The sequence below is a fragment of the Macaca thibetana genome, chromosome 7 (genome assembly GCF_024542745.1).
Source record: "Macaca thibetana thibetana isolate TM-01 chromosome 7, ASM2454274v1, whole genome shotgun sequence".
Lineage (NCBI taxonomy): Eukaryota > Metazoa > Chordata > Mammalia > Primates > Cercopithecidae > Macaca > Macaca thibetana.
The window spans coordinates 128084430-128112046 of NC_065584.1; the positions used below are offsets into that span (position 1 = coordinate 128084430).

The following is a 27617-nucleotide window of genomic DNA, read 5'->3' on the forward strand; positions in this document are numbered from 1 at the left end:
CAAAATGTTGGCGTTACAGGTGTGAGCCACGACGCCATTTTTATTTTTTTATTTTTTTGAGATGAGTCTCACTCTGTTACCCAGGCTGGATTGCAGTGGCACTATCTTGGCTCACTGCAATTTCTGCCTCCTTGGTTCAAGCAATTATCCTGCCTCAGCCTCCCAAGTAGCTGGGGACTACAGGCACGCACCACCATGCACAGCTAATTTTTGTATTTTTTGGTGGAGACAGGGTTTCACTATGTTGCCCAAGCTGGTCTTGAACTCCTGACCTCAAGTGATTTGTCCACCTCGGCCTCCCAAAGTGCTGAGATTACAGGCTTGAGCCACCGCCCTAGGCCAGGGTTAGAAGTCTTTTCCATTCTCCATTTATATCTCCCCAAAGGCCTTCACTTTGCACCAACTCTAAAAGCAATTCAACACTGAAGCTACACCCAAACTTTCATTCTGTCCTCCTTTCCCTAGAACCCTTCCCCATTCTCTCCCTCAAATTCACACATGGAACTTCATTATTAATGTGCTTCTGACCTAGAAGATTCACTTAGGATCATGGAGTTTTATTTTTATATATTTATTTATTTAGAGACAGGGTCTTGGTCTGTGGCCCAGGCTGGAATATTGTGGTATTATCCTAGCTCACTGCACCCTCGAACTCGTGGACTCAAGCAGTCCTCCTGCCTCGGCCTCCCAGGATCACAGAAGAGACCTGAGGAATCCTCTGGTAAGAACTTCTCATTTTATAGACAGAGGAATTGAAGCCTAAAGAAATGGAATGACTTAACCCAGGTCACAAGACAGCTGGGAGCAATGATGGGATTTTCCAAGGCAAATCAAAAGCTGAGATGCGTGAAATGATCTGTTGTGTAATTTTACCAACATTCCCTTTGCCCATCAAGGATACCACATCTAGTCTAAAAAGCAGACAGATGAATCTGAGGGAGAATATAACCCGAGTTCCCAACAGCTTTCCGGTTCCAGCACATCCTGTAATCCTTCTGAATTTCTGCCCTTCATTCTGTAACAACCCTCTTATAATAAATTCTCTTTTTTCCTCATAGGGTAGCAAAAAATGAGATGGTCTAGGTTCAAACCCTGGTTCCAGCATTTACTAGCTGTGTGTCCTGGGGCAGCTTCTAAATCTCTGTTTTTGGTTTTTTGTTGTTGTGGTTGTTGTTGCTGTTGTTGTTTTTACTGTAAAAAGGAAAAAATCCTAGTGTAGAGTTTTTGTGAGGATTAAATTAGATAATGCATTTAAAGTGCTTAGTGCAATGTCTAGCATTCATTCAACAAAGATTAAGCACTTATTACGTGCCAGACACCGGTACAGAATAAACATTCACTCAATGTTACTATTACTATATTAGAATAGCTCAAGATGATTTTTTCTACTTGAAACTAAAGGAGTTCTAATGAAGACATAAACGATTATCTGGAAGTTGTATCTTGAGTGAAAGACCTTCAGAACAAATATGGAACTAGTTGAGTCAACCAGAGAGAGAAACAATGAGGATTCCCTCAACTCAGCATGGAAAATTTCCTGGCAGTCCATGTTCTGCTGTTGTAAGCCGCTGATTAAGCAATTCTCTTGCTGCTAAGGATTCAGACTATGTGCAAACTGAGGGCGAAGTGCTTAGGGTTTATGTCAAATATACCAGGCTATTTGAGTGTATTGGTTATTGCTTATAATTTGATAAAGTTCAACAAGAGCGAGACAAGTTCCAACCTACAGATGACCAAATGGAAACAGAGAACAACCAGCAAATTTAAATTACAAGGGTCCAGAACAAGAAATTAATCATACGTCCTGCTAAAATGAAATGGATAAGACTGGTGATAACTAGAACACTCTGTGATTTGCCAGTTAGAATGGATATACCTGGGAAGAGCCACAGGAGTTGAGAACTCTGAAACATCCTCACTCCCCAAAACTCCCACAGGGCACTCTCTGCCTGACAAGAACAAATGCCTCCTTTTAAAAAAAAAAAAAAATGAAACTGAGTCTCACTCTGTCACCCAGGCCGCAGTGCAGTGGTGTGATCTCAGCTCACTGCAACCTCCACCTGCAGGGTTCAAACAATTCTCATGCTTCAGCCTCCTGAGTAGCTGGGATTATAGGTGCGCGCCACCAAGCCCAGCTGCTTTTTTTGTATTTTTAGTAGAGACAGGGTTTCGCCACATTGCCCAGGCTGGTCTCAAACTCCTGGGCTCAGGCAATTCGCCTGCCTCAGCCTCCCAAGTGCTAGGATTACAGGCGTGAGCCACTGTACCCAGCCAGATGTCTCCCTTTGTAAAGTACAATTATTTTTCTCTTTTTTTGTTTTGGCTTTTGTAATTGAAATATTAATTGCTTACTAGATATCTAGGTGTTCCTCACATTTTCCAGATCTCTTGCGGTTAGGTGGGCTCAGGTGATTAGTTCTGTTCAATGGACTGTGGTTGACCAAAGAATTTAAGAGCTAGCAAATGAGCCTCCAACAATCTCTTCGCTGTTGAGGCAACCTAGAAACTACATGTTGAGATGGCAGTGTCACAAGGTCAAAATAGCCCGAGGCTCCAAACTACCACAGCATTTACAGTCAGTCTTTGACACTTGTGAGTTCTGTATTAGTGGATTTGCCTAGTCACTAAATGTGTTTGTAACCCAAAATCAATACTTACAGTGCTACTGAGGTCATTCAGACTTGTATTGAGAAGTGACAAGTTTGAGTCACCTGATACACATGTTCCCAGCTGAAGTGGAACAAGGCAGTGCTGTGCCTTCTTTTCTTGTTGCAGCTCTCGTGGTGTAAATATTAGTAAGTGTCTCTTTTTTTTTTTTTTTTTTTTGAGACGGAGTCTTGCTGTGTCACCAGGTGGGAGTGCAGTGGCGATCTCAGCTCACTGCAACCTCTGACCCCTTCGTTCAAGTGATTCTCCTCCCTCAGCCTCCGGAGTAGCTAGGATTACAGACACGTGCCACCACCCCAGCTATTTTTTGTATTTTTAGTAGAGACGGGGTTTCACCATGTTAGCCAGGATGGTCTCAATCTCCTGACCTCATGATCTGCCCACCTCAGCCTCCCAAAGTGCTGGGATTTCAGGCGTGACCACCGCGCCCAGCCGGTAAGTGTCTTTTTTAAGGTCTATCTAGTGATGCACTTTTTGCATTTTGGGGCTATTTGTTGGTGATTTCACTGTTTAAAATGGCTCTTACACTTAATGCCAAAGTGTTGTGCGGTGTTCTTAAGAGCAAGAAGGCTGTAATGTGCCTTATAAACTATGCTAGAAACGCTTCATTCATTGCCAGGCGAGGTGGCACATGCCTGTAATCCCAGCACTTTGGGAGGCTGAGGCAGGTGGATCACCTGAGGTCAAGAGTTCGAGACCAGCCTGGCCAACCTGGTGAAACTCCGTCTCCACTAAAAACACAAAAATTAGCTGGGCGCGGTAGCGGGCACATGTAATCCCAGCTACTTAGGAGGCTGAGGCAGGAGAATCACTTGAACCCGAGAGGCAGATATTGCAGTGAGCCGAGATTGCTCCATTGCACTCCAGCCTGGGTGACAGAGCGAAACTCTGTCTCAAAAAAAAAAAAAAAAAGAAAAGCAAAGCTTCATTCAGGCATGAGTCACAGTGTTGTTGGCCATGAGTTCAATGTTAATCAATCAACAACATATATTAAATAAGGTGTCTATAAACAGAAACACAAAGAAAACCAAGGTTATATATTTGATCAGTTGATGAAAATGTTGTGACCAGAGGCCCACAGGAACCTAACCCTGTATTTCTCCTGGGAGCAATGGTTCAGTAGTCACTAATTCAGTTGTTTGCTGCAACTTTATAAAACATAAGTATCACGAATAATAAAAATTTACTGTAGCTGCCTTGAACAGTTACCCAACCAGTATTGAAACCTCCACGAGTGAGTAATATGCCTTTCTTATACTTAAATCACTGAGATGTAGGGGTTAATTTATTCTTGCAGCACAGCCTTTGACTCTCCTGATTAAGACAGTTAAATCATATTTGCATTTTGATATCAGATCTCTGAATTCTAGGTCTTCGTTCCATATTTATTAGTCTGGTGACCCCAAGAAGTTTCTATAATTCACTCATCTGTAAAATAGAGATACTATTACTCACCCACCCAATTTTGCTCATTCACTTGTATTATAAAGTGTCTTGATGTGCCAGGTACTGGAACAGATCCACTAAATCTTATCACCACTATGAATAGACTAGCTCAAGATGAATTCTTCTTCTGCAACTTAATCTTTTCAGCCGGGTGCAGTGGCTCACGCCTGTAATCCCAGCACTTAGGGAGACCAAGGCGGGTAGATCACAAGATCAGCAGATCGAGACCATCCTGGCTAACACAGTGAAACCCCATCTCTACTAAAAATACAAAAAATTAGCTGGGCATGGTGGTGGGCGCCTGTAGTCCCAGCTACTTGGGAGGCTGAGGCAGGAGAATGGCATGAACCCAGGAGGAGGAGCTTGCAGTGAGCTGAGATCCGGCCACTGCACTCCAGCCTGGGAGACAGAGCGAGACTCCGTCTCAAAAAAAAAAAAAAAAAAAAAAAAAGAAATAGCATCTTAAGTGAAAGACCTTCAGACAGAATACAGAAAAAGTTAAGCAGCAAGGAGATCTTTGAGGACTTCCCCAGCCCATAGAAATTGTTTGGCAGTTCTTGAGATTAGAATAGGAAGAACAGGTTTGAAGAAGTGGGAATAAGTTCAGTTTTGGACATATTACAACACAGTGAAACCCCCATCTCTACAAAAAATTTAAAAAATTAGCCAAGTGTGGTGGTATGCACCTGCAGTCCGCACTACTTAAGGGCCTGAGGCAGGAGGATCACTTGAGCCTAGAAGATCAAAGCTGCAGTGAGCTATGATTGCACCACTGCACTCTAGCCTGGGTGAAAGAGCAAGACCCTGTCTCAAAAACCAAACCAAACCAAACAAACAACAACCAGAAAACAGGGGAGGAGACAAAATTACTATCTTCATGGAAGTTTTATTATTTGATCATATGAGGAACTAGTTAGGATGGACAGGGATTTCTGTTTTGTTCATTCACTGATATATCCCAAGTATCTAGAACAATGTTTGGAACATACAAACTCAACAAATTTGTTGAATAAACTTCCACTCCTGTAGGATTAAACTCAGATTGTTTTCACTGAAGAAAGAGTTAAAGAATAAAATGCAGAATGCACAGACCACAGATCAGCTATAGAAAGTCAGGAGGGGGCCGGGCACAGTAGCTCACACCTGTAATCCCAGTACTTTGGGAGGCCAAGGAGGAGCGGATTACTTGAGGCCAAGAGGTCAAGACCAGCCTGGCCAACATGGCAAAAACCTGTCTCTACTAAAAATACAAAAATTAGCCAGGCGTGGTGGCGTGCGACTGTAGTCTCAGTTACTTGGGAGGCTGAGGCACAAGAATCGCTTAAACCCAGGAGGCGGAGGTTGCAATGAGCAGAGATTGTGCCACTACACTCCAGCTTGGGCGACAGAGTGATACTCCATCTGCCCAGAGCCCAATTCAGTGTTTTTAAATATATTGTTGAACTATTCAAGACTATTGAATTCCAGAACATTTCCATCACCTGCCAAAGAAACCCTATACCTATCATCTGTCAGTCTCAATTCCTCCCTCCCCAACCCCCAAGAAACCACTAATCTACTTTCTGTCTTCATAGATTTGTTTATTCCGGACATTCAATTCATTTGCCTTCTCCCCATCTTGGCCTTTTTGCCAGACACACTCTTAGGTGAGGACTTTATAATTACCTCCTTATTGTCCCCTTTCATCTCCTCCCCATTTGGGTAGCAGCCCTTACTTCAGGTTGGGTGTTACTGACCTTACCTCCAGTTCAGGAGAAAGCCTTAATTAGTGATTCCATCACATTCACCTTACCTCAAAAATTCATAAGCATATGATCTAACTTCTTGGTCCAATCAGTGGTGGTCAGGATGTGTCTGTAGAGGAGTGGAGATTGACTTACATACAGTTAATGCCCAAATTTTAAGTGTAAAGTTTGTTGAATTTTTACATCTATATATACCTGTGTGACCACCATGCAGATCAAGATATGGAACATATCTACAGCACTCCAGAGGCTTCATGCTTCCTCCCCATCAGTATCTTCACTCCAAGAATAACCATGATTGTGACCCAAAGCTCAAACATTTTGTTCATTGACTGAGAAAAGACTCACTGGCTCTCTTTCCCTGGATATGGGTAAATAGGTATGCAAGCCTAGGTGCTTCAGAAAATTATCTGGCTACCCAAGTGAAGCCACTCTGAGAATAATAACAACATGTGGAGGAGAGCGCAGATAGCAAAATTCCAGAGAAACAAAACCACAGATCTAACAACAGTGAATTTTCACATTAAATCAATCCTGAAGCTATACTACCTATGAACTTCCCAGTCTCCGGTAAGCTATTTTGTTGTTTAAATGGCTTCAACTGATTTTTTTCTCAACTCAGAATTTTTAACCTGAGTTAGAACCTTAGCTCTACCTCTTACTTGGTATACGCTCTTGGGCAAGTTACTTAACTTACTTAATTTCTTAAGGCCTTAGTTTTCTGATCTCTAAAAATAGGAGGCTATCTTCCATATAAGATTATTCTATGAAATATACATACTCTATATACAGTATATATATACTAAATATACAAATATCCTCATACATGTTAAACACTCAATAAGTGATATAATTTTTAATCATAAACATGTCCAAAGACTTAAGTCTTCTAACAATGGAATGGGATCCCTTCTACATAATAAATCCCAAATAACTAGAAACACTAAGCATTACCTGGATAATCCTCCTTTCAGTGATGTTCTAAAAGGTGTTCCTGCTTTGATGGGAGATAGATTAACTCTGAAATCCCTTCTAACACTAAAAACCTGTACAACACTTACTGATTTACACTGCCCTGAGCAATGGCAAAATGAAATAAAGAGACTTATGGTCCAGTAACAGGTAAAAATAATATCCAGTTAAAGTTAATGGTTCACAAGAGAAGCAACATTAGTAGAACAGGCAATGGAAACAATACTTCTCAATTAGTTATACTAACAGCTCTGAAGATCTCCTTAATCCAGAGAGGCCTTTACCTATGCATCAGGGAGGGAGAGGGTAAAATTAGGACCATAATCAGGCAGCAGAGGTTGCAGGAAGGGTGGAAGCTATAATGACAAAGTCAAGAAATGAGTCGGATTCAGGAGCCGTGGAAAGGGTAGAAAGCTAAGGAGCACAGTCTCCACTGGCATCTGAGCTAACTTGTTTTGTTCTTTTTTAGAGACAGGGTCTTGCTATGTTGCCAAGGCTGGAATGCAGTGGTATGATCCTACTTTGCTGCAGCCTCAACCTCCTGGCCTCAAACAATCCTGCCTCAGCTCATAGCTGGGACTAGAGGCACACATCACCACACTCAGCTTGAACTAACTCTTTTTCTTGACCTTATGCCTTTCAATATGCCTTATCTTACTGAGCAGCTATCAGCAGTATATATTAGACACTTATACTTTTATTTATTTATGTATTTTGAGACAGAGTCTCACTCTGTTGCTTAGGCTGGAGTGCAGTGGCGTGATCTTGGCTCACTGCAACCTCTGCCTCCCAGCTTCAAGTGATTCTCCTGCCTCACACTCCCGAGTAGCTGGGATTACAGGCATCCGCCACCACACCCAGCTAATTTTTTTTTTTTTTTTTTTTTTTTGTATTTTTAGTAGAGACGGGGTTTCACCACACCTGGCCTACACACTTATACTTTTTAATTTTAATGAACAGACATTGTTCTATCTGAACAGACATTTATATTTTCAATTCTCTATTTTCAACAATTCCCTTCATTATCTTTTGCTGGGCCCAAGGATATTGAAGCCATCCATTGGTTTACTTGTCTTCCAAGTTCATCAGTGCCTGCACTGCAAAGGAAACAGATTGTCAGGCTGGAGAACTAAGAATATTCTACATACGTAAATGTTTGGCGAAGACCTTGCTTTTCTGGGTTCTAGGTTCCCACAAGTCTTTACTAATCTTTAAATTAAGCTTTATGATTCTGTGTACTGTTTGCCATAGACAAGTTTATCAGGATTAAAGAAACCACCTTGCTGCATTTTCCTCCTTTTCACCCTGTCCTCCCTAGAGAATAAGTGGGAAGGCAGGGCTAAGAATGACTAGCAGGAACAGGATTAAATTTAGGCAACGTTTTGAAGTAAGCAAAGCCTGTCTTTCACATCTTGCCCTAAATTCCGTGTTCTAATGTTATAAATTCCTCATTGCCCACCCGTGCCCACCACACACAAACACACAGTCCTCCTCTCTAATTTCTTATTTTCACACTGAGTTGATTTCAACTAGGTATGAGGGGAAAAACCCAGATAACACACATTAAATTATAAAAATCCGCCCCTAACTCTTCTGTTTTAGCTTTGTTTTGAGATGGAGTGTCGTTCTGTTGCCAGGCTGGAGTTCAGTGGTGTGATCTCCGCTCACTGCAACCTCTGCCTCCCAGGTTCAAGCAATTCTCCTGCTTCAGCCTCCGGAGTAGCTGGGACTACAGGCATGTGCCACCATGCCCAGCTGCTTTATTGTATTTTAGTAGAGACAGGGTCTCACCATGTTGGCCAGGATGATCCTGATCTCCTGAACTCGTGATCTGCCCACCTCAACCTTCCAAAGTGCTAGGATTACAGGTGTGAGCCACCATGCCCAGCCTTTTTTTTTTTTTGCTTTTAGAGGGAAACTGTATTAATCAAAATTAGTCATGAAGTAATGAAATTTAGGAAAAATAACTTTGAAAAGATAGTGCTCAGTTTACATCAAACTCTACTATTTAAATCACATATTTATCTTTATAGAGGCTGACACTAGAAGGGGCAGATACAAACAGAAGTTTAGAATTCATAAACTTCTTTAGGGAGTTAGGACAGTGAGCACTTGTGGGCCTCCTGCTCATTGTCTGATCCCCCATAGCTCTCCAGATTGAGCCTTAGGCCCTGCTGCTCAAGTCTGAAATGCAATCTTCAGAGAGAACAAACATGCAGAAACCGGTGGGCTGCCCAAATCAAGCAAGAGCCTACCTTGTCCTAATTCCCAACAACTGGGATTAGACTTTCTCTTCTTGGGAAATAAGCTCTCATACCTCATAGGATTTGGGCGTCCCGTGCTACAGAAGCAGAGTTTCTAGGTTCTCTCTCAGTTAGGGAAAAGTGGGACACATGCCCAGAATGTGACAAACCAAACCAAGAATTTGCCTATTTTAGGTATAGGCAGAAATTTAGAAGCTGAGATGCCAGAATAGCGGACACCCTCCTCCTCCTCCACAGTTATAAACGCTATATATATATTCCCATGGTCCCCATGACTGCCCTAACTCCATACCTGCAAACTCTTGTAACTTCTTACGCTCCTCTAGGTTATACTGAAGCTTTTCTAGCAACTCAAAATATCGGAAGAGTGAGTCTCTGGGCCAAACACGGTCATCCTGATCCATTTCCAATAGCCCGGGCAGATTTTCATGCACAAGAGTCTCCCAGTCCAAATGACCTGTTGGGAGGAATGCTTCAGAAAAGCATGGCTAGGTTTGTAAAAGTTGGGTAAAAGCTGGTAAATCCTATGGTGTGGGTGGAAAGGTGGGGTGGGAAGAGGTAACAGGAAGCAAGGAGGGAAAGGGTGCATCAGCAAGAAATCACTTTTTACAGTGAGCAAAGAGGGCCACAGCCACACTTACCCAAAGTGAAGAAGGAGGACAGGGGAAATTAGAAGCAAAAAGAAAGTCATTAAGACCAGAAAATTGGCCAGGCGCGGTGGCTCAAGCCTGTAATCCCAGCACTTTGGGAGGCCGAGACGGGTGGATCACGAGGTCAGGAGATCGAGACCATCCTGGCTAACATGGTGAAACCCCGTCTCTACTAAAAAAAAATACAAAAAACTAGCCGGGCGCGGTGGCGGGCGCCTGTAGTCCCAGCTACTCTGGAGGCTGAGGCAGGAGAATGGCGTGAACCTGGGAGGCGGAGCTTGCAGTGAGCTGAGATCCGGCCACTGCACTCCAGCCTGGGTGACAGAGCGACACTCCGTCTCAAAAAAAAAAAAAAAAAAAAAAAAAAAAAACCAGAAAATTGGAAAGGAGATACAGTAGGAGAGCTCCTGTTAAGAGTAAGATGTCTTATAGAGTAGTCTGAATTCAAATGGAAAAAACTCATTATTATAGTTCTTTGGCTCACCAATAGATTCAGAAAATCTGGATTCAGAAGAGGAAGAAGAGGAAGAGGATGTGGAGGAAACAGAGGAGGAAGACTGGTACTCTCTCTTTTTTGACAAGGTCTCTTTTGTTTTTGATGCAGATGTTTTTAAATCCTCTTCAGTGGCACCATAATTAGACTCTACTTCACACACTTCTGATAAGTCCGAACTTTCCCTTTGTTGACCAGCTCCTCTTGTACTGAAAGGAGAAAATCATGACTTCACAAACATTTACAAGACATGACTAGGGCCAGGCGCGGTGGCTCACGCCTGTAATCCCAGCACTTTGGGAGGCCGAGGCGGGCGGATCACAAGGTCAGGAGATCGAGACCACGGTGAAACCCCGTCTCTACTAAAAATACAAAAAATTAGCCGGGCGCGGTTGTGGGCACCTGTAGTCCCAGCTACTCGGGAGGCTGAGGCAGGAGAATGGCGTGAACCCGGGAGGCGGAGCTTGCAGTGAGCCGAGATCGCGCCACTGCACTCCAGCCTGGGCTGGGCGACAGAGCGAGACTCCGTCTCAAAAAAAAAAAAAAAAAAAAAAAAAAAAGACATGACTAGTCCACTCATTATTCTGGTTCTGGTCCTGGCCACCTCCTAAAGCTGGGGCATAAGACAATGAGAGCCAAAATACTCCCAAACTCTAAACTCAGGCACTTCCAAACTCAATCATTCATGTGTCATCCTTAACTCTTCTCTTCCCTACCATATCCAGTCCATCAAGAAATCATGCTGACTCTATACCTTCGAAATAAATCTTTTCTCACTAACTGCTACCACTCTGGCCTAAGCTGTCACCATTTCTTGCCTAGGCAGCAGCATAGCCTCCCAACTGATCTCTCTGCTCCTTCCCTTGTTCTTCTACCAACACAGCAAGTAATCCTTCTTAAATATAAGTCACCTCATGTCACTCCTCTGTTCTGCTTTCCATTTCAAAGTCCCTACAATGGCACCCCTAACCCTACAGGATCATGTCACCATTATCTCTCTGACTTCATTTCCCAGCACTCTTCCCCCTGCTCACTCTACTCCATTCACAATGGCCTCCTTGCTGTTTCTCAAACACACCAAGCATGCTTCCAGCTTAGGACCTTTGCACTAGCTGTTTCATCTGCCTATTAACACTCTTCTTATAGATACCCACATGGTGATCCCCTTACCTCCTTCAAGTCTTTGCTCATATTACCTTTTCAAAAGGGTCACCCTGACTACCCTGTTTAAAACTATAACCCATCTGTGGCTGGGCACAGGGGCTCACGCCTGTAATCCTAACACTTTGGGAGGCTGAGGCGGACGGAGTGCCTGAGCTCAGGAGTTTGAGACAGCCTGGGCAATATGGTGAAACCTCGTCTCTACGGGAAAAAAAGAAAAAAAAAAAAATTAGCCGGGTGTGGTGGCAGGCACCTGTAGTCTCAACTACTTGGGAGGCTGAGGCAGGAGAATCACCTGAACCCAGAGGCAGAGGTTTCAGTGAGCCGATATCGTGCCACTGCACTCCAGCCTGGTAACAGAGCAAGACTCTGTCTCAAAAAAAAAAAAACCAAAAAAATAAAACTACAACACATCTGCAATCCCACCTTCTACTCCCAATCTCCTTTAACCTGTTCTACTTTTAATTTTCCCATAATGCTGATCATATTTTAACGGATTAATTTACTTAATATGTTCACTGCTTATTATCTCTTTATCACTACTAATAGGTAAGCTCCATGAAGAAGGCATTATTGTCTATTTTGTTCACCGATACATCCCAAGCACCTACTAAGTATTCAATAATTATTTGTTCTTTATAGTTTTTTGTTTGTTTTTTTGAGACAGGGTCTTGCTCTGTCACCCAGGCTGCAGAGCAGTGGCACAATCACGGCTCACCACAGCCTCAGCCTCCCAGGCTCAAGTGATCCTCCTACCTCAGCCTCCTAAGTAGCTGGGACCACAGGAGCACACCACCACATCCAGCTAATTTTTGTTTGTAGAGGCAGAATTTTGCCATATTGCCTAGGTTAGTCTTGAACTCCTGAGCTCAAGTGATCTGACCACCTCAGTTTTCCAAAATGCTGGTATTAAAGGCATGAGCCACTGCGCCCACCCTGCTAAATTTTTGAGATGGGATCTTGCTCTGTTGCCCACGCTGGACTACAGTGGTGCAATCATGTCTCAATGCAGCTTTGAACTTCTGGCTTGAACTTCAAGCAATCCTCTTGCCTTGGCCTCTCACAGTGTTGGGATTACAAGTATAAGCCACCACATCTAGCCAGTAATTATTTGTTAATGAGTGAATGAGTTCATTTCTGCTTCTGCTTTCTTTGTCCACTGCTAAACACTTGGGGTCTAGATTCATATTTGTTTCATTGAAGGTATCTGTATTAGTGTCCTGAGGCTGCCATAACAAATTACTATAAACTTGGTATCTTAAAATGACAGAAATATATTCCCTCACAATTCTAGAGGCCAGAGTCTGAAATGAAGGTGTTGGCAGGGCCATACACCCTCCGGAGACTTTAGGGGAGAAGTTCCTTGCCTCTTCTACCTTCTAGCAGCTGCCTGGCATTCCTCAGCCTCCCTTGGCTTGTGGTGGCTTTAGCCCCAACCTCTATCTCCATCTTCACATAGCCTTCTCCTATTCTCTGTGTCTTCTCCTCTCTCATCTCTTATAAGTACCCTTGCCATTGGATTTAGGACCTACCCGGATAATCTAGGATGATCTCATCTCAAGATCCTTAACCTAGGATCTTTTTTTTTCCAAGTAAGGTCACATTCACAGGTTCCAGGGAGTAAGGACATGGACATATTATTTTGGGTGCCACTAGTCAACCTACTACAATATGCAGTTATTAAATGAATGAATTCTCTCTCAAAGCCAATCTTCATCTTTAGTTTTCCACCCTCTCTTCCTTCATGTGTTTCTATCCCAGTTCACGTACATACTCCTAACCTGTCATCTGTTTTGCTATTGCTTGACTTCAGTCCCTCCTGTGACACGTTTTTTCTCCTGCAAAGCAGAAAAAAAAAAAAAAAAAAAGAGCAAAGACAGTTACATTCAAGTAAAAGTGTGGTAAGAAAAAAAGAGTTCATATCAGAAAGTGAAGAAAACTAACTGGGGAGAACAAATTGTAGTCAAGAGGTGAAAATAAATGGAGGGCTCCCCACAGTGGATGAAAAATCAGGCAATATTCTAGAGCCAGAGAATTCTTATCCTTGAGGGCAAATCTTCTGTCACAAAGGGAAAAGTGGGGTTGAGTAGAAACAAGAAATGAGCTCAGGAAACACTTGAGAAGGAAAGTTGGGGTTGAAAAGGGAGAAGCAGACCTCTGGATGATCTGCCGCTTGAACATGTCAGCTTTCAGCTGAACCTCCTGACGTGCCATCTCCTCATTCATCTCTTTCCTGATATTCTGAAAGTTAGTAACTGCCCCAAAGGGCCATTAGGAGTTGGGAGATGTTAATGACTAGACCTGGGAAGAGGGCTTGGGTGAGGAGAATCCAAGTGAAATATCCCATCCAGAACCCAAGCCTTCCTGCTACACTAGGTTATTTATACCCATAAGCCACCAATCCCTGCTTTCAGACTAATTTCTTCCCAACCACCCTTCCCAAACAAGTTTCACCTCCTCTATGCTTACCCATCATGGCTACTATGATACTCCGAAAGATAATGGAGCCAAGCAACAACCAAAGGATGAAATAGATGCTGCTGAAGAGGCGACTGACTTCACGCACCTTCCAGACGTCCTGAAGCAGTGCATACCAATGATCCAAGGTGAAGAGAATGAACACTGTTACCAGGGAATTCGGGAGGTCCCTAAAGAAAAAGGCATGTGAATAGACAGAAACAGAGGCCTAAACCTTTCAAAAATGGTACCATTCTTACTTTTAAAGAAACAGAAAGCATTTCTTTGTAGTTTGTTCTGATTTTGGCTCCTTTTCTACCATACTCAGTTTTTAGCTAATCATTCTTCAGTTTGAAGTTGTTTTTTTTGTTTGTTTGTTTTTTTTACACGGAGTCTCACTCTGTTGCCCAGGCTGGAGTGCAGTGGTGCAATCTAGGGTCACTGCAACCTCCACCTCCTGGGTTCAAGAGATTCTCCTGTCTCAGCCTCCCGAGTAGCTGGGATTACAGGCATGTACCACCATGCCCAGCTAATTTGTGTATTTTTAGTAGAGATGGTGTTTTGCCATGTTGGCCAGGCTGGTGGCGAACTCCTGACCTAAGGTGATCCGCCAGTCTCAGCCTCCCAAAGTACAGGATTACAGGTGTAAGCATTGCACCCAGCCTAAATTATCCTTTATCATAAATAATCTATGACTACCTCTCACTATCCCATTAGTCCTGGGGTATAATAAATACTCAATAAATAGGCATTAACTGAATTTTTAAAAGATGAATGAATCACCAACTAGTTCTTTTTTTTTTTTTTTTTTTTGAGACAGAGTCTCAGTCTATCATCCAGGCTAGAGTGGCGCGATCTCAGCTCACTTCAACCTCTGCCCTCCAGGCTCAAGTGATTCTCTCACCTCAGCCTCCCGAGTAGTCAAGATTACAGGCATGCGCCACCATGCCCAGCTAATTTTTGTAATTTTAGTAGACAGGGTTTCACCACGTTGGCCAGGCTGGTCTTGAACTCCTGACCTCAAGTGATCTGCCTGCCTCAGCCTCCCAAAGTGCTGGGATTACAGGTGTGAGCCACCATGCCTGGTCGTTTTTTCTAATTTTATTCTCCACTGCTCTATGGACTCCACTTAATAGAAGATCACTCGCAAATTTAGCAAAATTAGCAAATTTAGTGAAATAGAAGATCATTCACAAAATTATTCCTATTAGTTTGCTGGTATGAAATGATATGCAGGTAAATGGGTATGCTACATAAACATATGTGATCCTAAATAATGAATATATACAGATTATAAAATTATTAATATTTTAAAATTACTAAAAAAGTAAAAAGTTTCTGGGAAGGTATCTAAATTTTCCTACCTTTATTTTTAGTCCTCCATATACAATTTATTGAAAACATCAAAGCTTGTATAGGATAAATTCTAGGACTTTCCTAACTCAATACTCTTACAAAACTATCTGTTAAGAGTTTAACAGAGTCCTGAGAAGCGCAGACAAGATTGAATTCTAATTCATAAACGGGATTATCTACTCAAAATTCAAGTTGATTTCCTTCTAGAAAACAGTGATGTTTTCTTTTTTAATATTTAAAAAACTGGCCAGGCGCGGTGGCTCAAGCCTGTAATCCCAGCACTTTGGGAGGCCGAGACGGGCGGATCACGAGGCCAGGAGATCGAGACCATCCTGGCTAACACAGTGAAACCCCGTCTCTACTAAAAAAATACAAAAAACTAGCCGGGCAAGGTGGCGGGCGCCTGTAGTCCCAGCTACTCGGGAGGCTGAGGCAGGAGAATGACGTAAACCCGGGAGGCGGAGCTTGCAGTGAGCTGAGATCCGGCCACTGTACTCCAGCCCGGGCGACAGAGTGAGACTCCGTCTCAAAAAAAAAAAAAAAAAACTATGTAACACTTCATAAATTTGTGTGTCGTCCTTGCACAATGGCCATGCTAATATTCTCTATATCATTCCAATTTTAGTACATGCGCTGCCGAAGTGAGCACTGATTAGTGTTTTCTCAGGAATAGGCACACGCACGTGTAATATGTAGAGATTGGGATAAAACCAGTGATCATATTTGAGAATCAGAGTAACATTCATTGATCACTTACAATATATCACATACTGCGCTAAGTGCCTAAATGCATTACCATATTTATCCCCACACTCTTATGCAGTAGCACTGCTATTATTCTTTTTTTTTTTTTTTTTTTTTTTTTTTTTTTGAGATGGAGACAGAGTTTCACTCTTTGTTGCTCAGGCTGGAGTGCAGTGGCTCAATCTCAGCTCACTGTAACCTCCGCCTCTGGGGTTCAAGTGATTCTCCTGTGTCAGCCTCCCGAGTAGCTGGGATTACAGGTGCCCATCACCACACCTGGCTAATTTTTGTATTTTTAGTAGAGACAGGGTTTCACCATGTTGGTCAGGCTGGTCTCGAACTCCTGACCTCGGGTGATCCACCCGCCTTGGCTTCTCAAAGTACTGGAATTACAGGCATAGGCCACTGCACCCAGCCTATTCCCATTTTTCTTTTTATCTTTTTTTTTTTTTTTTTTTTTTTTTTTTGAGATGGAGTCTCACTCTGTCGCCAGGCTGGAGTGCAGTGGCACGATCTCGGCTCACTGCAATCTCTGCCTCCCAGATTCAAGCAATTCTCCTGCCTCAGCCTCCAGAGTAGCTGGGACTACAGGCACCCACCACAACGCCTGGCTAATTTTTGTGTTTTTAGTAGACACAGGGTTTCACCACGTTGACTAGGATGGTCTCAATCTCTTGACCTCATGATCCACCTGCCTCAGCCTCCAAAAGTCCTGGGATTTCAGGGGTGAGCCACCGCGCCTGGCCCCCATTTTTCAAAAGAGGTAACTGACTCACAGAAACCAAGCCTAACCACTGGAGTGTACTGCTATTTAAAGATGCCTGATGACAGTGTGGTTTGAATTTCCAAACCCAGAATAAACATGGAACTAGCTGCCCCACTCTCAAGAGCAGAGCTAAAACCACTCACTATTCTTTTGCTTTCTCTTTCCCTCTCCCTATTGTGTTCTATTTGTTTCTTGGAATAGACTGTATTTATATTACTATACTTTGGACAAGCTTCCCGGTCTCTTAGCCAACTTCTCTCCCCTCACCCAGCTGTCCCCCAGCTCTGCTTACGAGAAGAACACATGGTACTCCAGGTCCTGACGAGGTGAACGGGTGTAGTCTGAGAAGAAGTAGACACCAGTCACAGCAAAAATGTAGAAGAAGATGAGCAGCAACATCAAGAGGAAGGTCATGCTCTAGAGGCCATAACCTCAAGTCAAATGTGGGCCAGACTAGGCTGATTTCCACCAACAGCCCAGTCAAGCCTACCTGGCAATCCCACACCAAACCCTCCCTTGTATCCCGAACCCAGTCATCTCTGAATCACAGCACCTGTCCCCAGCCCCTTCTCATCCAATAACATATCACAGGACGTTTCATTGCCTTCTTTGACCCATCAAGATTTGTTTCATACATATATATATATTTTTTTAGACGGAGTCTCACTCTGTCGCCTAGGCTGGAGTGCAGTGGCACAATCTTGGCTCACTGCAACCTCCACCTCCTGGGTTCAAGCTATTCTTCTGCCTCAGCCTCCTGAGTAGCTGGGATTACAGACAAACACCACCAAGCCCGGCTTTTTTTTATTTTTATTTTTGTATTTTTAGTAGAGACGGGGTTTCACCATGTTGGTCAGGCTGGTCTAGAACTCCTGACCTCGTGATCCGTCCCCCTCGGCCTCCCAAAGTGCTGGGATTACAGGCGTGAGCCACTGCACCCGGCCGACTTGTTTCACATTCTAGGTTAAGCCCTCACATTTATCTACCATGCCCCCTGCTTTAGCTTGCAACAGTCAAATCACCTTGAGGGCCCTGACCAGGACCAAAATAATAACTCGAATTTGACGGAATTGTGCAAGGAGTTTGAGAGACCTCAGCACCCGGCAGATCCTCAGAAGCTGAAGCCACACCGATTGGCCTGTTACCCCTACCAATACCACAACCTCGGGAAGCAGGGACTGTGGAAAACACACAGATTATGAGTAAAACACACCCCAAGGCACGCAGGCACAGTTGCACCTTCTTCATCTCATCCTCTTCATTGTTCCCTGGGCATTATCCCTTGAACAGCATTCTCTGAGAATTGTTTCCTATTCAGCCTTTCTATATTAAGTTGCTTAAACGCTGTACTTCAACTTGTTCAGATATAAAAAGGAGGATAAAATTCATGGTTATTTAATTGGGTTGTCATGGAGCATAAATGAGGTAAGGAAAATACTTAAAATAGTGCCTGGCACTTAATAAGTGCTCAGTAACAGGCAGATGTTCTTGTTGGCGTTGACGTTGTGGTCTACCTTGCTCCTAATACCAACAACTCCTGCAATGACTGATGTTTAGTTTTAGGAAAAAAAATCAAAAGAAGGAAGTTAAGTCAATTTTTGTTTCCTCCTATTACCATGTTAACTTTTCTTGTCCTTTCGATTCACCTAGGCACATTCCTCATCCCACTAAAGGAACCCTCAGGATCTCTATCCTTACCAACATGGTAACAACAAAGTCAAAGACATTCCAGCCACTCTTCCAGAAAAGGGAAAAGTTGGATAGCCACTTAAGAAGGATCTCCAGGATGAAAATAAGCAAGATAAACCAAGCTGCCACCTCCAAAGTCAGCTTCAATGGCCATAGTTTGGTATTTGTGGATTCCAGCAATTCTGTGAGGATAGAGCAAAGGAGGAATAAAAGTTAAGGAAGCTGGAAACCGAATGATGGAGAATGATCACACTTAATAAACCACAGTTTTGCCCACTACTGTTCCATTTTTCTTTGAGTTTCTCTTCTTAACATTGTTGCTTCAACCTGTGAAATACAGGGAAGGACAGAATTGACCATAAAACATAGCCACAACTAATCTGTTGATATAGTTATGTCTCCCCAGCTACAAGTCACTTCCTATCTACTGTGGGGGTCACACAGCCACTAAGAGAATACTCTCTTTAATTACCCCTACCTCCAACCCCCCACCCCCATCTACTGCACTGTTATCTCAGTTCCAAAGTTCACATGAAAACAATGGGTCTTGAGAACAGAATGAAAATACAGGGCCATGAGATCTGAAGTACTTTATAACGAATGCAGAAACAAGCCAGAATCATTGGGGTATATCAAACTATAACAATAAATCACTTGGTTCTGTTAGCTTCCTTTGAAAACTTTCCCTTTCTTCCCTGCCTAAAATTGGTTTTGTTCTGCAGAGCAAATTGAATGCATACTTCCTCTCTAGAACCCTATTATTTACTAATTGCTATTCCTTAATTCATTGCCTTTCTCTTTCAACCTCTTTCATCTCTTTTATTTTTTTATTTTTTATTTTTTTTTTGAGACGGAGTCTCGCTCTGTCGCCCAGGCTGGAGTGCAGTGGCGCGAACTCGGCTCACTGCAAGCTCTACCTCCCAGGTTCACGCCATTCTCCCGCCTCAGCCTCCGAGTAGCTGGGACTACAGGCACCCGCCACCACGCCCGGCTAGTTTTTTGTATTTTTAGTAGAGACGGGGTTTTACCATGTTAGCCAGGATGGTCTCGATCTCCTGACCTCGTGATCCACCCGCCTCGGCCTCCCAAAGTGCTGGGATTACAGGCTTGAGCCACCGCGCCTGGCCTCATGTCTTTTATACAATTGATGTATGCCATACTCTGGGAAAAAACACTGAGATTAAAATAGGCTTAAGAGCTAAATAGAAATCAACATTGTGGTGCTCTGGCTTTAAAGTCATCCTGATGCTGAACTGGATCCAGACAAAAAGAACAGAGTCATACTTCAATCATCCCTAGAATTTTACAGAGGTTGGCCCCTTCTAAAAACCAATGGAGTTATGTTATACTTATTCCTATGCTTGTTTTGAGACAGTCTCACTCTGTCACCCAGGCTGGAGGAGCGCAGTGGCATAATCATGGTTCGCTGAAGCCTCGATCTTCCAGGCTCAAGAGCCTCTGGGTAACTGGAACCACAGGCACATGTCACCATGCCCAGCTGATTTTCTCTTTAAATTACTTGTAGAGATGGGGTCTCCCTGTGCTGCCCAGGTTGGCTTCAAACTCCTGGGCTCAAGTGATCCTCCCGCCTGGTCGCCCAAAGTGCTGGGGTTATAGGCATGAGCCATTGCGCCCAGCACTCCTATGCTTATTTAGGCTCTATGCTGCTTTCGAAAGTTTTTCTTTCACACACATTTCTCCAAAATGGACAATTGTTCACATTTTATCATCCATGAAGTTAGGATGCTTTTTTTTTTTTTTTTTTTTTTTTTTTGAGACAGAGTCTCTGTTGCCAGGCTGGAGTGCAGTGGGATCTTGGTTCACTGCAACCTCTGCCTCCTGGGTTCAAGCAATTCTCCTGCCTCAGCCTCCCGAGTAGCTGGGACTAAAGGCGTGTGTCACCATGACCAGCTAAAATTTGTATTTTTGGTAGAGATGGGTTTCACCATGTTGGCCAGGATGGTCTCCATCTCTGGACCTCGTGATCTGCCTGCCTCGGTCTCCCAAAGCGAGGATGCATTTTACAATCAGCGATGTGTCCCAGTTTAATTGGGCATGATTTTTATTTCTTAGTGGTAAATAGTGAATTTCTCCATTGATGACAGCTTAGATTCAATAAAATACAAAACTTTTTCACTTAACAATAAATTCTAGCTCTCAGGAGTATGGAATTATGTAATTAGAAAGAGGTAAGGACCACATTTGTGGCTGGAAAATAGAATGCTATCATTTTTATTCAGTTTTTGCCCTTGCAAAACAGGAACCCAAAGAAAGAAATGAAGTAAAATAAGGCTCTTGTGAAGCAGAAGATAGTTTTAAGTACCTTAAAATAGTTTTAAGTAGGGAAGTCCAAATTACAGAGGCAGTAGCACTTTTACTCTCTGGAAAAAGGAATACTTTCATAGAAGCTCAACGAACCCAAGGAAGGTCAGAGGAACGAATAGCAGAAATTGCCTCAGCAGCACAGAATATGCAAAAGTGACTGCCTCCACTCTACATCAAGTAATGTGTCCTCTCTGAAGATGAAAAACAACTTTCTAAAATTCTTGGAATTTTTCAGGCTGCTATAGCAAGGCAAAGGAGTCTTAATGGAAATAGACACCAGGAGCCCAGTGAAGTCTACCCAGGAATCTTAGCCAGTGTAGTGAAGCAGCAGTGAACATCTATGCTTGAATATTCTTCTCAGGGTGACAGACAGTAGTCATTGGATCAAGCAAGTCAGCTAAATATGTAATTCTGCTTTACAGGGTAGAGTTCACCATGAACAGTCATCTATTTCTACTCCCTACTCTAGAAAAACAACAGTAGGTCACCTCACAGAATACCAGGTAAATTCACATTGGTATCAAGGAGTCCAATATTATAGGTGAGGAGAATAGTACACTATAACAACAAACTGATATGTAGATTTTGACATTTACACAGTTTTAATATTTTTAGTAATGTTTTGGCTAGCTATACCCATCATGAAGCAAGAAACACTGATGTTGAAACATACTTTCTTTTTTTTTTTTTTGAGATGGATTGTCACTCACTCTGTCGCCCAGTTGCCATCTCAGCTCACTACAAACTCCACCTCCCGGGTTCAAGAGATTCTCCTGCCTCAGTCTCCTAAGAAACTGGGACCATAGGGACATATCACGATACCCACTGATTCTTGTATTTTTAGTAGAGACAGGGTTTCACCATGTTGGCCAGATTGGTCTTGAACTCCTGACCTCAAGTGATCCGCCGGACTAGGCCTCCTAAACTGCTGGGATTACAAGGTGTGAGCCACACGCCCAGCCAGAAATACAATTTCATGAAGAGCATTAAGAATGATAACTCTGCAAGTTTAATCTCAAGATGATCTTCAACAGATTCTACAAATTCCATTCATTTGACCAAAAACTTTAGATAGCACATCAAGCCATCTCTAGGACTTTAAAAGTCAATGTAAAAAATGGTCATCTTCAGGAATATGCCCACCTTTGGGAAAAAATTGTAATGATATTATACTTAGGTTTTATTTTATTTTATTTTTGAAACAGGGTCTTGCTCTGTCACCCAGGCTACAGTACACTGGTGAGATCATAGCTCACTGCAGCCTCAATCTCCTGGGCTCAAGTGATCCTCCCACCTCAGCCTCCCAATATACTCAGTTTTTAATTTTAAGCAAGGATTGTCTATACTTGCGATGTGTTATTTTCTGACAAAGGCTTGCAAAGAGTCAAAACTTTTCTTCTTTCTCATTATTTAGAACCAAAATATGAGATTTTAAAAATACGCCAATTGATGTTTAAAGTACAAAACAGAATTACCAATATCCAGTTGTGGAAGTAGATTTGTTAAAGCCCTAATGGTTTAGATCACTTTGTGATCTGGAAAAAAAAAGTTTAAGCCTAAAAAACATATTAATGCTTATCACATCAATTAGTCTGTTCAAAGAAATCTGTTAATCACAAATCATTTCCCTTTGCAAAATCCCTCCTCCCTCTCTACCACAAGAATAAGCTTAATAAGATAAAATTTCCATGAGCTTGACAGGTAATTTCCAGTCTGGCAATCTACTTATCCTCTGGCACAGTGATCATGTTGCATATTCAGTTAACTGTTTTACCAAATAGAATGGTTAGTGCTATTCTATTTTGATTTGTCTATTAGATCTAGGGCAGGGGTCCCAAGCCCCAGGCTACTGACTGGTACCAGTCTATGGTCTGTCAGGAACTCGGCCATGTAGCAGGAAGTGAGTGGTGGGTGAGTGAGCATTACCGCCTGAGCTCCATCTCCTGTCAGATCAGCTACGGCATTAGATTCTCATAGGAGTGCGAGCCCTATTGTGAACTGCAGGTGCGTGACCCTTAGCAGAATCTAATGCCTGATGATCTGAGGGGGAACGGCTTCATCCTGAAATCATCCCTCCTACCCCATCCATGGAAAAACTGTCTTCCAAGAAACCAGTCCCTCATGCCAAAAAGGCTGGGGACCACTGATCTAGGGAATCCTGTATATTTACTACTATTTACTTCATTCCAAGGCTTAGGACTATAATCCTAATACAAGGCAAATACATGGCAGCAATCATACAATAAAAGGGAATTATAAGTAACTTAGTTCAAAATCTTCAATATTACGAGGAGGAAATAAAACACCTCAAAGTATATAGTATACTGTACTGGGTCAGTGACATCAATTGTTGTATATTTAAATATCTTGGACCTCACTACACTAAAGGACTATCTTATTTTTTTTGAGACAGGGTCTCACTTTGTCACCTAGGCTGGAATCCAGTTGCATGATGTCTCACTGCAACCTCCGCCTCCCAGGCTCAAGCAATCCTCCCACCTCAGCCTGCTGAGTAGCTGGGACTACAGGCATGTGTCACCATGCCTAGCTAATTTTTGTATTTTCTGTAGAGATGAGGTTTCTCCACATTAGCCAGGCTGGTCTCAAACTCCTGAGCTCAAGCGATCCTCCTGCCTCAGCCTCCCAAAGTGTTGGGATTACAGGCATGAATCGCCATGCCTGGGCCCCAGAGATGAGCTTGTAGGGGATTTGGACCTAGAGGCAGAGTTCTGAACTGGCTACAGGCACTGGACATTTCTGTTGAGGAAATATCTCTGTGACATAAACAGCCAAGAGCTTCATAACTATGCCCTTCTCTTTTTTTTTTAAGACGGAGTCTCGCTGTGTCTCCCAGACTGAAGTGCAGTGGCGCAATCTCGTCTCATTGCAAGCTCCACCTCCCCGCTTCACACCATTCTCCTGCCTCAGCCTCCTGAGTAGCTGGGACTACAGGCGCCCGCCACCACGCCCAGCTAATTTTTTGTATTTTTAGTAGAGACAGGGTTTCACCGTGTTAGCCAGGAGGGTCTCAATCTCCGGACCTCGTGATCCACCCGCCTCGGCCTCCCAAAGTGCTGGGATTACAGGCGTGAGCCACCACGCCCGGCCTGCCCTTCTCTTAAAAATTCCTCCTAGACTGGACACGGTGGTTCACGCCTGTAATCCCAGCACTTTGGGAGACTGAGGCATGAGGGTCTTTTGAACCCAGGAGTTCAAGACAGCCTGGGCAACATAGTGAGATCCTGTCTTTACAAAAAAATATATATATATATATCAACATAATTAGCCTGGTGTAGTGGCATGCACCTGTAGTCCAAGCTACTCAGGAGGCTGAGTGGGGAGGATCAATTGAGCTCTGGAGGTCGAGGTTGCAACGAACCACGATCACACCACTGCACTCCAACCTAAGCAACAAAGTGAGACTCTGTCTCTAAAAAATACAGTGGGAGCCTTCCCCACAACAGTGAGAATTAAACAAGTGAGTAGTTTTACTGTCCTTTTATCATTTCTGAGCAGTTTGAGATTATCAACAAATGAGCTCGCTGATTTTGCAGACATCCTTATATTTTGAATATGCTTCATATAATTTATTATTGGTTTCAGAATCATTTCCTTTTTAAGTAATTTTTTTGGCTCAGCTAATATCTTAGTTGTACCTACCTTTCCATACTTTGTAAGCTTTCTTATTTGTACTTAATCTTTCTAAATACACTTGTAAAAATGTAAATGTTACATCATTCAGTGATAGGCACCAATATCCTTAACAGAAAAGGTTAATTCAAACAAATGTCAGCCTAAACTGACAACAGAAATACAACTGGTCTTCCCAAGTTCAGTTCCGTGTGGATTTGTTACATTGCTACATATTACACCTAGTATTAATGTGTCTAGATATTCTGTATCTAGTATACTCTTGAGAGCCCTCCAAATACTAATATTTCTTTTTTTTTTTTTTGAGATGGGGTGTAGTGGCATGATTTCAGCTCACTGCAACCTCCGCCTCCCAGGATCAAGCGTTCTCCTGCCTTAGCCTACTGAGTAGCTGGGATTACAGGTGCCCACCACCATGCCCAGCTAATTTTTTGTATTTTTAGTAGAGACAGGATTTCAGCATGTTGACCAGGCTAGTCTTGAACTCCTGACCTCAATGATCCAATCACCTCAGCTGCCAAAGTACTGGGATTACAGGCATGAGCTATCACGCCCAGCCAATATTTCTAGATTTTAGCAGTTGAATAAATCCTACTCCAGGAAGCTTAATATAACTGTCCCTATCACAATTCATATGACATTCAAAAATGTAAAATGATCAATTTAGGAAAAAAAAATTACTCCTATCCACTTCCTTTTTTTTTTTTTTTCTTTTTTGATAGAGTTGCACTCTGTCACCCAGGCTGAAATGCAGTGGCACAATCTCGGCTCACTGAAACCTCCGCCTCCTGGGTTCAAGCGATTCTCCTGCCTCAGCCTCCCAAGTAGCTGGGACTACAGGTGCGTGCCACCACGCCTGGCTAATTTTTTGTATTTTTTAGTAGAGACGGGGTTTCACCATGTTGCCCAGGCTGGTCTCGAACTCCTGAGCTCAGGCAATCCACCTGCCTTGGCCTCCCAAAGTGCTAGCTAGGATTACACGTGTGAGCTGTCGTGCCTGGCCTCACTTCCTCTTTCATACAATGTCAGTTCTCACCTATTTCAACCATCAATACGATCGTATTCAAAAAGATCAGGAAGATGATGAAGTTTTTGAAGAGAGGACCTGTTGTCTCTTAAGGAAATGTACAGAGTGGAGTTCTTTCTGATTTATGCAGCTGAAATAATAAGGGTAATAACATAAGCGGTGAGAATGAGAAAATGGAGTTTGGGGAGCAAAAATAAGTCATTAAGCAGATCATCAACAGCCAGGACAAAAATGAGTGACATAAAAGGATACACTCAAGGACCCATCCGGCCCACAAAGAAAGAGGTGGCCTCTGACTGCAGCGCACATGAAGCTTGCTCAACAGCCTCTGGGCATGTGAAATCTGTCCTACACGTTGAGGCTTTATAGAGAAGCGCACTAGCTGGTGTTGATCTCCCAACATAAGTTTCTTCTGGCGGGAAGGATCTACAACAAAAATTAAAAAGGGATAGTGGATAAAGACAAAGAAAATAGAGCAGGTAGGGTTGGGGGCAGGGATATTGGTCAGATAACGGGTCCCCCTAATGCCTTACTGCTGGTCCTTCTCTTCTCACAGCAACTAAGAATTCTGTTTGGAGTGAGAGAAAATGTACTGCTTATTATCAACACTGTCCATGCCCACAAAAGCAACAGGTTCACAAAGTCTTAAGTGTCTTTGACAGAAACTTTTCCGAATCATCCATGGCTAGTGGCTATCCTAGGCCTAAAAGTGAAAGACATGGATTCTATCTCCTCAGTTTTATTTACAAGCCCTTGATTTATCAAGTGTGGTAAACCAGCAACTAAACCGACCTCCCTAGAATTTTCCACTCTTAAATGTAGAGGATGTGCATAGGAGTCTTAAATTTAAATTAGTGAAGAAATAGGCTGCTGACCAAGTAACTCCCTGATAGTGTGCCGCGGCACAGCTTGGCTCAAGCCTTGCAAATGCTCGATGAGAGAGAAAGTATCGATGAGACGTGAACGAATGGCATCAGCTCGGGGCAGCTGCATCTGCCCTTCTTGGTAGTAAGTGGTCATGTCTGCTAAGAAAATGTAAGCATCAAGTGTCATTTCATTCTTGGAGTTGCACCAAAGATTACAGGTTTTCTGTCCCCTCCACCCCACCTTCTTTGCCCTTAAGATTCCTTAATGTACCCACATTTAGGAACCAGGAGCAGTTGGGAAGAACAAACATTGCACTAAGACTCGGGGTTTGTTGAAACAAAAGGGGCTAAGAGTGGTAAAGACATTGTGCAGTCGACCAAGTGGCCAGGCATCTTCACTTTGCGACGGCATTTCTAATTAAAAACAAAACAAAACAAACAAAAACACCTCAATAAAAAAGCAGCAGCCACAAGGGTAGGGGACCGGGGCAGGACAAAGAAGAATCTGGGCCCCACCTGGGCCTGAGAGAATCGGGCAACGAGGTGGAGTTCAGGGAGGGCTTGGCCTGCCCACAAAAGAAACCAAGTGAAGATAAATTGGACAAAATGCAAAAGCCTGACATTTTGAAAATGGGTCCGGTCCCAGGTGTGTCCACCCCAACACTCCTTCGGGGGCTAGCTCCTTCTCTCCTCCATTATCACTTCTGGGCCTCACCTCAGCCCAGGTTCTCTTCGCCCACTCAGTCCCGACTTCACGCTTCCGCCTCCAGCTCAGGCGCCCCCTGGGCCCGGCTACCCCTGCGCAGGACGAGCTCAGGACCGGCTCCCAGCCTCACTGCGCCCCATTCCCCGCCCCGCCCGACCCCCAGGTTTCGGCTCACCCCGGGACCCGGCCCTAGCCCCTGACCCCTGCCTAGGACCGGGCCCAGCCACGCTCTCCCAGCCCCTCGCCGCCTCAGCCCCTCGCCGCCTCGGCCCCGCCCCGCACTCCGGTCACTCGGCGGTTATCGGCTGGTTCCACCCGCCCGATGCAGGCGCCGCGCAGCCAATCGGCGGCTGCCACACAGCGGCCCGAGCCGGGCTTGGGGGTTGGGACCTCCGGCTGCAGGTCCGCCTGGGCCAGACGCGCGAGCGCAGGCAGCCGGTGTGTGGTCGCGCGCCCGACCTCCGCAGTCCCAGCTCAGCCGCGACCCTTCCGGCCGCCTCCACCCCACCTCGCCGCCATGCGCCTTCGCCGCCTTGCGCTATTCCCGGGCGTGGCGCTGCTTCTCGCCGCGGCCCGCCTCGCCGCTGCCTCCGATGTGTTAGAACTCACGGACGACAACTTCGAGAGTCGCG

The 27617-nt window shown here is 43.8% G+C and overlaps 2 protein-coding genes and 1 non-coding gene across 13 annotated transcripts in view; 1 reads left to right on the forward strand and 2 right to left on the reverse strand.

Annotated features, from left to right (window-relative positions):
* HYPK (huntingtin interacting protein K) overlaps positions 1-27617 on the forward strand; it is a 171171-nt gene that overhangs the window by 2208 nt on the left and 141346 nt on the right. Inside the window, exon 1 of one of the 5 annotated variants that reach the window (XM_050799652.1) lies at positions 14576-14579. The exons of 3 other annotated variants lie outside the window; for them this stretch is intronic. The gene's annotated coding sequence lies outside the window, so the exon portion shown is untranslated. Of the gene's footprint in view, positions 1-14575; positions 14580-26764; positions 26769-27617 lie in introns of those variants that run through there. One more of the 5 variants, XM_050799615.1, reaches the window with a different exon arrangement.
* Positions 38-27242, reverse strand: CATSPER2 (cation channel sperm associated 2). Of its 7 annotated transcripts, none has more exons than XM_050799495.1 (12): positions 26289-27231; positions 25666-25839; positions 25423-25491; positions 18420-18592; positions 17744-17899; positions 17014-17138; positions 13868-14046; positions 13554-13653; positions 13180-13236; positions 10229-10446; positions 9387-9551; positions 38-7927 (listed from the first exon to the last, which is right to left on the reverse strand). In XM_050799495.1, exons 1-12 carry the CDS (start codon positions 26464-26466, stop codon positions 7896-7898), a joined length of 1626 nt encoding a protein of 541 aa, XP_050655452.1. In that variant the 5' UTR covers positions 26467-27231; the 3' UTR covers positions 38-7895. The 7 variants fall into 7 exon arrangements, with proteins under 7 accessions (XP_050655452.1, XP_050655451.1, XP_050655450.1 ...); XM_050799494.1 differs by lacking the exon at positions 38-7927 and having other exon boundaries at positions 8211-9551; positions 26289-26438; positions 26995-27242; XM_050799493.1 differs by lacking the exon at positions 38-7927 and having other exon boundaries at positions 8211-9551; positions 26289-26435; positions 26995-27234.
* On the reverse strand, positions 15754-15860 carry LOC126960173 (U6 spliceosomal RNA). The gene has a single exon (XR_007727763.1). It is a non-coding gene; the product is annotated as a U6 spliceosomal RNA (small nuclear RNA).

What these genes read in the sequence shown, in the direction of transcription:
- CATSPER2 (XM_050799492.1), bottom strand. Translation starts at nt 26,466, where the DNA reads ATGACACTTGATGCTTACATTTTCTTAGCAGACATGACCACTTACTAC. An exon ending in GGCCGGATGGGTCCTTGAGT is followed by an intron (nt 25,492 to 25,665) that starts GTATCCTTTTAT and finishes AAGAGACAACAG; the next exon opens with GTCCTCTCTTCAAAAACTTC. An exon ending in AATAGCAAAACAGATGACAG is followed by an intron (nt 10,447 to 13,179) that starts GTTAGGAGTATG and finishes TTCTCCTTTCAG; the next exon opens with TACAAGAGGAGCTGGTCAAC.